This window comes from Hibiscus syriacus, unplaced genomic scaffold (genome assembly GCF_006381635.1).
Source record: "Hibiscus syriacus cultivar Baekdansim isolate YM2019G1 unplaced genomic scaffold, ASM638163v2 tig00110202_pilon, whole genome shotgun sequence".
Taxonomy (NCBI): domain Eukaryota; kingdom Viridiplantae; phylum Streptophyta; class Magnoliopsida; order Malvales; family Malvaceae; genus Hibiscus; species Hibiscus syriacus.
Genome location: NW_024062625.1, coordinates 521086 through 533536, shown reverse-complemented (window position 1 = coordinate 533536; position 12451 = coordinate 521086). Strand labels below are relative to the sequence as shown.

Sequence of the window (12451 nt, the reverse complement as noted above, 5' to 3'; positions counted from 1 at the left end):
GAACACTCGTCATATTCATATAATATCTTTTGATTTAAAAATGAAAGAGATTTAAATAGTTTATAATTTTATATAAGAAAATTAATTTTAAATATTACTTCAAAGAAATGTATTTCTCATTAACAATGATATTCAAACAAGTGAATATTTTGAATGCATTAAATGGTTTCAATGGTGAAAGAGAAAATAGAAGGTCCACAATATCTAGTGCATATTGACGTTGCATTGGAGAAGGGGAGACAATAGCTGCACCCTTATGGAAAACTCTTATGAAGTATTGTGGTTTGTTTAGGATCAGGACCCTAATATGGTTAATTTGTCGAGGATGTCTCCTGACAAATGCGGAGCGTCACCGATGATACTTAACTAACGATGTCAGTTGTGGTTGGTGCGGGGCAGCCATTGAAACTTTGTCACATGTATTCCGAGATTGCACGATTGTTCGACCGATCTGGGCAGAAATTGTTAAACCTGAACTACTTAAGGAGTTCCTTTGTATGGAAATCGAAAAATGGATTTAAATGAACCTACAACAGCCGCGATATTTTTCAATCAGTGAAGAAGAATGGGACCTATTGTTTGAATCGATTTTATGGTACTTATGGTATCGAATAAACAAACTAATCTTTGAACCAAAGTACTTAGAAGCAGAGATTATACTATCTCGAGGCCGCAGGTTCGTCTTGAAAGCAAAATATGCTATTGTTGCATACGTCGAAGAACGCTAATCGACCATCAAATGATGTGTACCCTTCAAGATGGAAGGCACCACTAACGGGATGGTGCAAGCTAAATACGGATGGAGCACGAAGGCCGACCAATGGACTCGTCACATGCGGAGGAGTGTTGAGAGATGATAGAGAAAACTGGATCGTGAGATTTACAAAGTCAGTCGTATGCTGCTCAATATTGGATGTGAAGTTGTGGGGGGGGGTATATGAAGGCTTGCAAGTAGCTTGGGAAATTAAAAACAAGGTCATCATCGTTGAGACGGACAACAAAGAGGTGTGGTTGTTGCTAGGGCAAATAGAGAACATGGAAAGGATGTTGTCAATGATACCACATATAGCGAAATTTCTATTACGAAACTGGAAACTGGAAACTTATGTTTCGATATGTCCCCCGAAGTGGAAATAAGGTAGCAGATGGAATGACCAAAATAGCCTGGAACCTCCCGTTTGGTTTTCGTGTGTTCCATCACCCCCTGATGCAACCTATATGTTGATTTAGGTTGACAAACGCGAGGGCGGAGCGTAATTTGTGTTAGTTTTAGTTTAGCTCTAGCCCTACTCCTTAGTATTAAAAAGAAAAAAGAGAATGTTACTTAAAAAAAAATTGGGTTCGAACAACTATGTGTCTACATGGCATGTATGTTATTAATATACTAAAATGATTATGAATCTATATTATTTTATAATTACCTCAAACTATTTAAAAAAAGTGAACGTCTTATCATACACTAAATTTATTGTAATATAAATTATTTATGACCATGGTCAAGGCTACTTAATAAAATTAATGAAATTATCATATTATTGTATTAAAGTTTTATTTAATATATTGATTATGTAAATATATATTATTGGTAAATAAAATATAAATCTTACAAATTCTTAATTGATCTAATGTCATTTAAGGGATAAATTATAATTAATAATAAGAGATAAAATAAAATAAATAAAATTGAGAGCCCAACTATGTATATATATTTTGTTTTTTTATTTATTTATAATTTTTAACATGAAAATAGGAATACATGTCTCAAGTTAAAGGGTAATTTCGGTCTAATGCGATAAAATATTATATTCTTAAATAAAATTTATGATTCTCAAATTATATTTATGATCACATAATTATAATTATAATTATAAATATTTTGAAGATGAAATTTTCTTGAAGAAATAGCATGTAATTAACATTGGGATTACACATGAATTTATTTCTTTATTATATTTTGATACAAAAAACTATTATTATATGACATAAAATTTAGATTTAAAATTAATTAAAATAAAAATAATGATGTTTGTCAATATATTACAAGTGTGATCGATAGTATCATAACGAGTTATTAAACACGTGGATATATATAGAATATTTATTTTTATAATTATATTTTAATCTTAATATTTATTTCCTATTAATTCTTATACCATTAAATTCTTTCTAAACTATAATGATATCCTATTAATTCTTGATATTTGAAAAATAACTTAATTATAAAACCTATACAGTGTTACTATAAAATAAAATAAAATAAGAAGATTTTTTAAAAATAAATATATAAATAAAGATAGAAAATTATATTATTATTTAAATAAATATGTGAATAATATCCTATTCTTGGAATTCTTTTATTAATTATGAATGAAGGGAGAAGAATTTACGATTTTTTCAACAACAAAAAAAAACTTTACAAGAAGAGGCTATTATTCGTAATATTAAAGAAATCATAAGATATACAGTGTTAATAATAGAAACTTTTTGTATTACAATTGAATTTTGAATATGATTGATTTATTTTGTTTTGTTGTATAGGTTGAACTATTGGTTTGTACTGTCTTGTTCTATATAAATAAAAGTATGCATTTATCATAAAAAATGTATATTGCTTTCTTAAAATTTTATATTTATAAATACAAGAGTATGTAAATTGTAAAACTTTCATACTGACTAACATTACAATTTTAAATAAACCTAGCGCCGCTGTATGCTCTATTTAGACTCTCTCCAATTGTTTTCGTTATTTTTTTATATCATATCTTTGTTTTATTTTAATTTTTAATAAATTTATTTTTATAGTATGTTTTTTTTCTGTTTTTATGATACGTTATCGATCGTTTGATCGTTATTTTCTTTTGTTTTTTTTTTGGGTTGGATTTGATAACACATTGACTGATCAAGATGACGCTTATTTGTTATCATGTTAATCTTCCCTACTTTGGATTATTAGATTAGATTTTGATATGTAGTTTGCGTTGATGGATATTTTTCTCACATTGTTCGATTTTAATTTGCAGTTTATCAGTGGACTTTCAATAGTTTGATCAATTTTATTGTTTATTTATCGATGCAGTCATATTTATTCGTATCTATCTTTTGTTCGAATTTTCGATTACATTTGAACATTTTACTTATATGGTACATATATAATTTTAAGTGCTTAGTTTCTTTCTTGTGTTAATAGTTAATAAAAAATGTCATAATTATATATTTAATTTACTATTATAATTATAACTATTTATTATTATTTTAAATATTTTATCTTTATAATAAAATTAGTTACTTTTTATTAAAAAACATTACAATTTTAATAATAAAATACACCACATTTTTATATAATAACGTAAAGTTTTAATCCTAATAACTATATAAAAATAATAAATATTTATTTGGCTATAAACGTATATGTCGTTTTTATTTCATAAAATGCACTTGCGATAATACTATAACGTATATGTCGGTTTTGAAAAGATAAAATTAAGTAGTAATTTAAAGGAAAAACCCTTTTCAAATCAGGGGTTTGTTTTTCATCTCTACCGTCGTTTCTCTTTCTCTTCTATGCGCTCTTGCAGAAGAGAGAGAAAAACAAGAAACTTTCTCGCATCTCGTCACACTCTAAATATCCAACCTCCTTTTTGTTGTTGTTTCTCTTTTTAAAGATTCAGATTCAGCGTTTTACATATCGCTGAGTTGTTTGGCTATTTTTTTTATTCTGACGGCGGAGATTGGATAGATCGAGGTATGCAGCAGAATCAGACGGTGTTGAGCTTAAGACCTGGTGGTGGTCGAGGGAACAGACTCCTTGGTGGTTCTTCATCCTCTTCTTCTTCTTCTTTATCCTTTGGTTCCCTTTCTTCTGACCTTCCTCTTTTTCGTCCCCACGGCGGTGCTTCTCCTTCGTTTTCCATTAAGGTTTTATCTTTTCTTTTATAATTTTTGTTCAAAATTAATATCTCAGTTTTTTTTCTAGATCCAGTCTTTTATTTAGTTGGATTTATTTTAGATGCTTTATTATTGGATTTATATCAATTATCTTTTCAAATTGTTAGTGTAGCGGCCGTTCCGTGTTGCTCTCTTGATATTGACTACTTTGGTAGTTGATTTGATTTTATCAATGTTATTGTTTTTTCATGAATGTTCTAAGATAGCTTTTATTGTTGAACATCTATATACTTTATCCTTTCCGTTTAGTAGCACACTTTCTATTTTCTCAAATGATTGTGTCGTTATTTACAACGAATTCGCAGATTTTTTATAGTTTATTTTTCACACCTTCCTAATTGTTAAAGAATAACTTATATAACTTAATGTTTTTTGGGGGTAATAAGTTACTAAGTTGTTAATTCCTTTACTGTTCTAGGCTGGAGACTCACGATTTGAGGGACGAGAACGAGTGCGGTACACAAGGGATCAGCTTCTACAGCTTAGGGAGGTAATTGCATGACCTTGTGCATTTTACTCCTAAAAACCAAAAGAAAAGAACAAGTAGGCCTTTTATTTGCATGCAAGGAGGTTGTTCAATGTTAGCATTCTGCTTCAATTATATTAAGCTGGCCTTGCAAATACGTTGTTCAGCATTGTCCTAATTGTTTTCGGTTCTATTGGGTTCATCACTTTTCCTAATTATTTTCGGTTCTACTGGGTTGTTCAGTATTTTTCCTAATTAGTTTCGTTCTACTGGTACTGGGTTGAAATTAATGGTACTTTGACTTTTCTTGATAGAATATCTGATTATGTTGTTTGCCATTGTGCCATCCCTTTAGCTGGTAGAAGCTTCTGATGAGATTCTTAAAATCAAACGGGAAATTGAAGTGGAACTCTTTGGTGAAGATCAGAACTGGAGTCGTAGAGAAAGCAATGTAAACTCCAAGTACTCTTTTGCATTTTTCTTTTTGAATGTCTTATTTTGGTAGCTAATAACCACCTTGATAAAATTCATGTACTTCCAAATATTACTGCTAAGGAATTGGTCTTTGTTAATACTTGTTTATTTTCTTAATTTTTGCTAGCCAACGAATCAGAGTCAAACTCGTTACTCTGAGCCTGACAATCGTGATTGGCGTAACCGCCCAGCACAGTTTCCTTCTACTGGAGAGGAGAGGTCTTGGGAGTCACTACGGGATAGAGAATCTGGAAACCAATATGAAGAAAATCAATTTAATCGTCAAGATCAACTCAACTCGCAGTTCTCGAGGGCTCAATTCTCTTCTAACCAAGGGGTAATTCTCTTTAAAGAGATAAGACTCTTTTTGTCTATAAAAGATTTCCTTTGTCTTAATGTTTGTGGTGGATGTTACCGAAATTATTAGCATACTACTTCTTGGAGTTGTTAGGTGGGTATCCAAGGCATGTTGTGACGTTTGTAAGTCAATATAACCTCCTATAGGTGAATTTACACCAGGAGATTCTTCACCTCTAGCTCTAGGTATTTAGGTTTATAAAAATATGGTTCATTAAGTTTGTCAATAATACCTTCAAAAAAAATAATAGAAAAATAAGTTCGCCAATATTTTTAAAAATGGTTTATGTATAATAATAAGATGGATCAACAGACTTAATAATCTTACATTGGGTTTTTTATTTTATTTTGTTTATCAACTCATCCGCTAATTTTCATTGCATTGTTTTCAGTATTCTATGGTGATAGCGTTCTAGGAACTCTGCTACTTATGTTGTCTTCATGTTAACTTCTTTGTATTTATTCCTGTTATTGTAAGAACCAAGTTTACCCCTCTAGTAATCTATGTATGTAATTTGGCTTTCACTTCAAGATTTGTTTCCTTTGTTGAACCAGGGAGGACCAGCTCCAGCCTTGATCAAGGCTGAGGTGCCATGGTCAGTTAGAAGGGAGAATCTTTCTGAGAAGGAGTGTGTTCTAAAGGCTGTAAAAGGGTAAATATATTGAAAATATGTATCTTGAATCTTATGTGTTCTATTTACTGGAGTGAGGCATTTCCATGAATTTCATTGGAATCTGTTATGGTCTATCAAGTTCTTGAAATTCTGAGTTAAACAGTTTTTAGAATGGCTGGTATAGATGTGCATTCATTTTTACAATTTGACAACAGTGAGAAATGCAAATGTATCTTATGATTCCTCCATTTTGCCATGGCTTCCATTTTGTAAAAAAAATTGTGAACTTGTTTAGTGGTTTTGATTTTGTGGAGTATGATCTTTTTTCCACAACAAATTTATGATTTTACTAATGAACTGATGTTATTCTGAATGGTTGTGTTATATGTGCAGAATACTGAACAAATTGACTCCTGAGAAGTATGATCTTCTAAAGGGTCAACTTATTGATTCTGGTATCATGTCAGCCGATATCTTAAAGGTTATTGCTTTTTAGCGTCTCTATTCTTTTTTATTACATGTGTGTATAATTTTATTTATATAAAGGTATAAACTCACACACTTTATGTAGAATTCAGAGTAATTCTCTGTAATTTCTTATTCTTTTCAATATGACAGATTACATATTTATATACAAAATATCTCTCTAAAGTAGGAAACTCTAAGAAAAAATAATAATAATCCTAGGATATGATCTCTTAAAATAAGAGATTGTAGAAATCTATTTACAAAATCATATCTCTATAGGAATGGTAACAAATCATATCTCTATAGGAATGGTAACAAATCATCTCTATAATTCCTACATTACCCCTCAAGCTGGAGAATATACATTGTATAATCCCAGCTTGAATAGGAATTTATTGAAAACAGGCTTTGGCAAAGCCTTAGTAAGACTGTCTGCAACTTGTTCTTCTGAAGGAATGTATGAAAGTGTGGCTGTCTTTTTGTTAACTTGATCAACAATAAAGTGCCTATCAATCTCAACATGCTTTGTCCGATCATGTTGAACTGGGTTCTTGGCAATTTGAATAGCAAATTGATTATCACACAAAACTTCAAAGTGATCCTCTTGATTAATGACAAGTTCTTTCAGTAGTATAAGTAGCCAAATTCCTTCGCATATTCCCAATGCTAGTGCTCTAAATTCAACTTCAGCACTACTTCTTGAAACGACATATTGTTTCTTACTTCTCCAAGTTGTAAGGTTTCCCCAAACAAAGGTGCAGTAGCCACTAGTGGATCTCCTTTCAGTAAGGTCTCCGGCCCAACTAGAATCTGTAAAGATCTTAACAGTTCTGTCTTCTGTCTTCTTAAACATTAAACCGTGTCCTGGAGTTTTCTTCAAGTACTTGAGAATTCTATTTGCTGCTGCCATGTGCTCTTCAATAGGATTAGTCATGTGTTGACTTATCACATTTACAGGAAATGCTATATCTGGCCTTGTCAAGGATAAATAAATTAGTTTCCCAACTAATCTTTGAAATTTCTCTTTGTCTACCAAGGACCCATCTTCTTTGTTAAATTTCAAGCTTGCCTCCACTGGTGTATCAATCGGCTTACAATCAAGAAAACCAGTTTCTTTGAGTAAATCAAGTACATATTTTCTTTGGTTGATCACAAGTCCTTCTTTTGACCTTGCCACCTCCATTCCTAGGAAATACCTTAGCTTTCCCAAGTCTTAGTTTCGAATTCCTTATTTAACAACTTCTTCAAATTGCAAATCTCTTTTTCATCATCTCCGGTAAGAATTATGTCGTCCACGTACACAATAAGGATAGCTTTCTTATTTGTAGAAGTTACCTTGATGAAAAGAGTGTGATCGGCGAGGGATTGCTTGTAGCCGTTTTTTAGGATGACTTTAGTGAACCTCTCGAACCAAGCTCTGGGTGATTGTTTTAACCCGTATAGAGACTTGTTGAGCTTGCACACCTTGTTACTTCCTTCAACAGACTTTAAGTCAGGTGGCAACTTCATATAGACTTCTTCTTCTAGCTTGCCATTAAGAAAAACGTTTTTTACATCAAGTTGGTGTAATTTCCAATCGCAATTTACAACCAAACTTAGGAGTACTCGAACAGTATTCAACTTCGCCACAGGTGCAAAAGTTTCTGTGAAATCTATCCCATATGTTTGTGTAAAGCCTCTGGCCACTAGTCTCGCTTTGTATCGTTGGATGCTACAATTTGAGTTATACTTTACAGTAAAGATCCATTTACAGTCAACAACCTTTTTTCCTTGAGGAAGGTCCGTAACAGTCCAAGTAGCATTTTTCTCCAGTGCACAAATTTCCTCTTCAACAACCCTTCTCCATTTTGAATCCTTTAGAGCTTCAGCTATGCTTGTGGGAATCTGTTCTTTATCCAAGTTTGCTATAAATGCTTGAAAAGACGGCATCAATGAATTATAACCAGCAAATTTTTCAATAGGATGCTTGGTGCACTGTCTAACCCCTTTTCTAATAGCAATAGGAAAGTCATCTAGAGTAGGGGAAGTGGACTTACTGATTTTTTCTTCTATTTCGGCAGCTGGACCCAAATCCAATTCTCGGCAAGCATCAGATTGCAAAACAGACTCAGGAATATGTTTTCTTTTCCTTGTATAGAAACAAAGCTGTTTGATTGGTGTTTGTGGAATATTTTGAATGGAGTAGGTGTATTTTCAGGAAAGGTATTTAAAGTGGGTATGGGTGAAGTAGTGATAGGTACTACCGGTGGATCAATGGGAGTAGTTACAGGTGACAAATCTGTAGGTAAGGACAAAATTGGTGGCAATTCTGAAGGATGAGAATGAAGAGTATGAGGAGATACCTGATGTGGTTGAAAATTCTTCCATGTCTCCCCTGAATTTCAGCCTGAGTGAAATAGGGATCCTGCTCATAAAATGTTATATCCATAGTGGTAAAAAATCGTTTTGAAGGAGGATGATAGCATTTATAACCCTTCTTAAGTGAAGAATACCCAACCAGTACACACTTTAATGATTTAAGATTTAACTTAGACTTATTAGGAGCAATGTTTTGGATAAAAACAGTACAACCAAATATTTTAAGTGGAAGAATGGAGGAGATAGGTTTAAAATGGGGAAAGTATTGCGCAGCGGAAGCATGGTGGGCCCATAACCCATAGGTCCCAGGATCGTAACCTGGCTCTGATACCATATAGAATTCAGCGTAATTCTCTGTAATTTCTTATTCTTTTCAATATGACAGATTACATATTTATATACAAAATATCTTTCTAAAGTAGGAAACTCTAAGAAAGGAAAAATAATAATCCTAGGATATGATCCCTTAAAATAAGGGATTGTAGAAATCTATTTACAAAATCATATCTCTATAGGAATGATAACAAATCATATCTCTATAGGAATGGTAACTAATCATCTCTATAATTCCTACACTTTATTTTCTTCCTTGCATCTTTAGTTATAATATATTACTGATGATGTCTCCCTCTCTTTATAGGGTGTTATTTCTCTGATTTTCGACAAGGCTGTTTTGGAGCCCACATTTTGTCCTATGTATGCACTTTTGTGTTCTGATCTTAACGATAAGCTCCCTTCATTCCCATCTGATGAACCTGGCGGAAAAGAAATCACTTTTAAGCGAGTCCTCTTGAATAACTGTCAGGAGGCATTTGAGGGAGCTGGCAAGATCAGGCAAGAAGTGGGACAGATGATTTCTCCTGAACAAGAGATGGAGCGTAGAGATAAAGAAAGGATAGTCAAACTTCGAACTCTTGGCAACATCCGTTTAATTGGTGAGCTTCTGAAGCAGAAAATGGTGCCTGAGAAGATAGTGCATCACATTGTACAGGTTATTGACAGTACTTTGTTTCTCATGGCCATGAATCAAACTTTGGTTTAAGTAATTTACTAATATATATGAGTGTATTTTGCTTATTCTGGTGAACAGGAGCTTTTGGGTCCTGATACCAAAGTTTGTCCTGCTGAGGAAAATGTTGAAGCCATTTGTCAGTTTTTCAACATTATTGGTAAGCAGCTTGATGAGAGTCCAAAATCACGGCGTATAAATGATGTCTACTTCAACAGACTGAAGGAATTGACTACAAATCCTCAGCTTGCACCAAGATTGAGATTTATGGTTCGTGATGTTCTTGATCTGCGTGCAAACAACTGGGTTCCCAGACGTGAGGAGGTAACTCATAAAGGCCATTGATGTTTCTGTCTTTGATTAGATACACTGTTGATATATCCATTTTAATGGGTTTTGGTATCTCCTTTTTTAATTGATTTTTGTAGATAAAAGCCAAAACAATTACAGAAATCCATTCGGAAGCTGAAAAAAATCTTGGGCTTCGTCCAGGCGCTACTGCAGGTATGAGGAATAGTCGTGTTGTTTCTGCTGGTCCAGTGAGTCCTGGTCCTGAGGGGTTTCCTATCAATCGTCCTGGTAGTGGGGGTATGATGCCTGGAATGCCAGGAACTAGGAGGATGCCTGGGATGGACAATGATAATTGGGAGGTTCCCAAAACCCGGTCAATGCCAAGGGGTGATGGACAGGGTACACAGCCTGGAGGGCGTGTCCCGTCGCCATTAACCAATAAGTCGACACCAACGAATCCAAGGTTGTTACCTCAAGGTAGCGGTGGCCTGGTGATTGGTAGGACAAGTGCCCTGTTGCAGGGTAGTTCAACTCCTGCTGCTAGGCCATCCAACTCGATTTTAGGTGCTGAGCCTGTTGCACAACCTTCTATTTCTGCCAAACCTGCTCCGGTGGCTGCTGTGTCTCCACCACCTACTCAGGCAGACAGATTTAATCCAGATGTTCTACTAAGAAAAACACAGGCACTGTTGGAGGAATATTTCAGCATTAGACTGCTGGATGAAGCATTGCAGTGCGTGGAGGAACTAAAATCTCCAGCATACCATCCTGAGGTTGTTAAAGAAGCAATCTTGATTGCATTAGAGAAAAGCCCACCTTGTGTTGAGCCAGCTTCACAGCTTCTGGAATACTTGTTTACAAAGAAAGTTCTCACGGCTAGAGACATTGGCGCTGGATGCCTGCTCTATGGTGCCTTGTTGGACGATGTTGGCATTGACTTACCAAAAGCACCAAATAATTTTGGAGAAATAATTGGGAAACTTGTTTTGGCTGGGGGTTTAGATTTCAGGGCGGTGAAGGAAATTCTCAAGAAGATTGAAGATGACTTCTACCAGAAAGCTGTATTTGATGCAATAATAAGAATTGTTAGCTCAAATCCTTCGGGGAAAGTGCTGTTGGATGCACAGGCAACCGACGTTGAGGCCTGTAAGAGTCTATCCTAGATTTTGGATTCTACTTTTAGTTACTATATCCGTCCGTCCATCCGTGCACACGGACTGGTGCTTTTTTAGCATCACTCACCGGTTTCCCCCCTTTTTGAGGCGAGAAACCATCCAATGACGGGTAGATTTTCATTGAGTTGTATATTTTTCTCCGGGTTTGCCAAGATGTGTTTTATTAAGGGGAAAAATCGTAAGTGTTATGTATTTTGCCCTTTGGCTAATACATGTTCCCGGGGGGGGGGGGGAATGCTCACCCTTCCTAAAAGAGGATCCAGTTGTTTGCTACTTTACAGTTTTTTTTACCGAGTTATTTATTTAGTTTGTTTTGGAACTTTGTTGTCTCATTAATCTTCAGTTTTTATATAACAATCTCTTGTATTTTATTTTTATGTATTTAATGTGTGCAAGTTCTAGTTCTTGCATTTTATTTTTATGCATTCGTATGGGAGTCGTTTGGGAAATAATTCAAGTTCTATCTTCTATCTTTTCAGAAACTAACTTGACGTCGATAGAATTTTACTAGTCTGATATTGATGAATTTGGTTTGTATTTGTTGATTTATCATTCAAAATTGAACTGAACCGAATATTTAACATGAACCCAACTTTGATTGAATAGAACGGGTACGAGGATGATATCCTTGCTATACGTGTACGAATCACAAGCAGGTTATTGCGGCGATGTTCTGTTCTCCCTGCTTGGTTTTCTTTATCCTATTTCGGGCGAAAATTTTCAAATTTGTATTCTCTATCCAATGTTGGGGCGTAAATTCTAACTGAAACTAAAATTATTGTATAAGAGAGGTGGAGTTTGAACAAACATTAATAAAAATTAAAAACATAGTATCTTTAAAAAAAATCTAAAAGACAGCTCAATAAAAAAAATATATGTGAAAGGATAACTTCGATAACAAATAAAAAAATCAATAGTTAAATGATGAAAGTAGAAATATAATAAAAAAGTGACCAAATAATTTACAGTAAAATAATAGCACTAAATTGGTGCTAATATATATATAAGGTCCAAAGCCAGCTATGGGGGTGGAGCCAAAAGAGGGGATTGTCTCAGGAAAGGCAGTTAATATACGGTTAATATACGGTATTACCGGATACATTAAAATGTATTTAATAAATTCGGTTTAGCGGTACCTATTATGTTGACAACTAATAATGTTTTAGGTAGAAAATATGAAAAACTATTAAAAATTTTGGTAACCGGTAAACTTTGGTTATCGGTAAGTATCTATCCTTTTTATAAAAGTGTCCATATTTTTAACATATCAAGTAAATTTTACCGGTTTTGTCAT

At 33.8% G+C, this 12451-nt stretch overlaps 1 protein-coding gene across 2 annotated transcripts; it reads left to right on the top strand.

Annotated features, from left to right (window-relative positions):
- Positions 1–3545: 3545 nt before the first annotated feature.
- LOC120219012 (eukaryotic translation initiation factor-like) lies at positions 3546–11536 on the top strand. Of its 2 annotated transcripts, XM_039215875.1 has the most exons (10): positions 3547–3915; positions 4364–4435; positions 4767–4862; positions 5013–5151; positions 5206–5222; positions 5798–5895; positions 6250–6337; positions 9323–9673; positions 9773–10015; positions 10120–11536. In XM_039215875.1, exons 1-10 carry the CDS (start codon positions 3745–3747, stop codon positions 11143–11145), a joined length of 2301 nt encoding a protein of 766 aa, XP_039071806.1. In that variant the 5' UTR covers positions 3547–3744; the 3' UTR covers positions 11146–11536. The 2 variants fall into 2 exon arrangements, with proteins under 2 accessions (XP_039071805.1, XP_039071806.1); XM_039215874.1 differs by having other exon boundaries at positions 3546–3915; positions 5013–5222.
- The last annotated feature ends 915 nt before the right edge of the window (positions 11537–12451 follow it).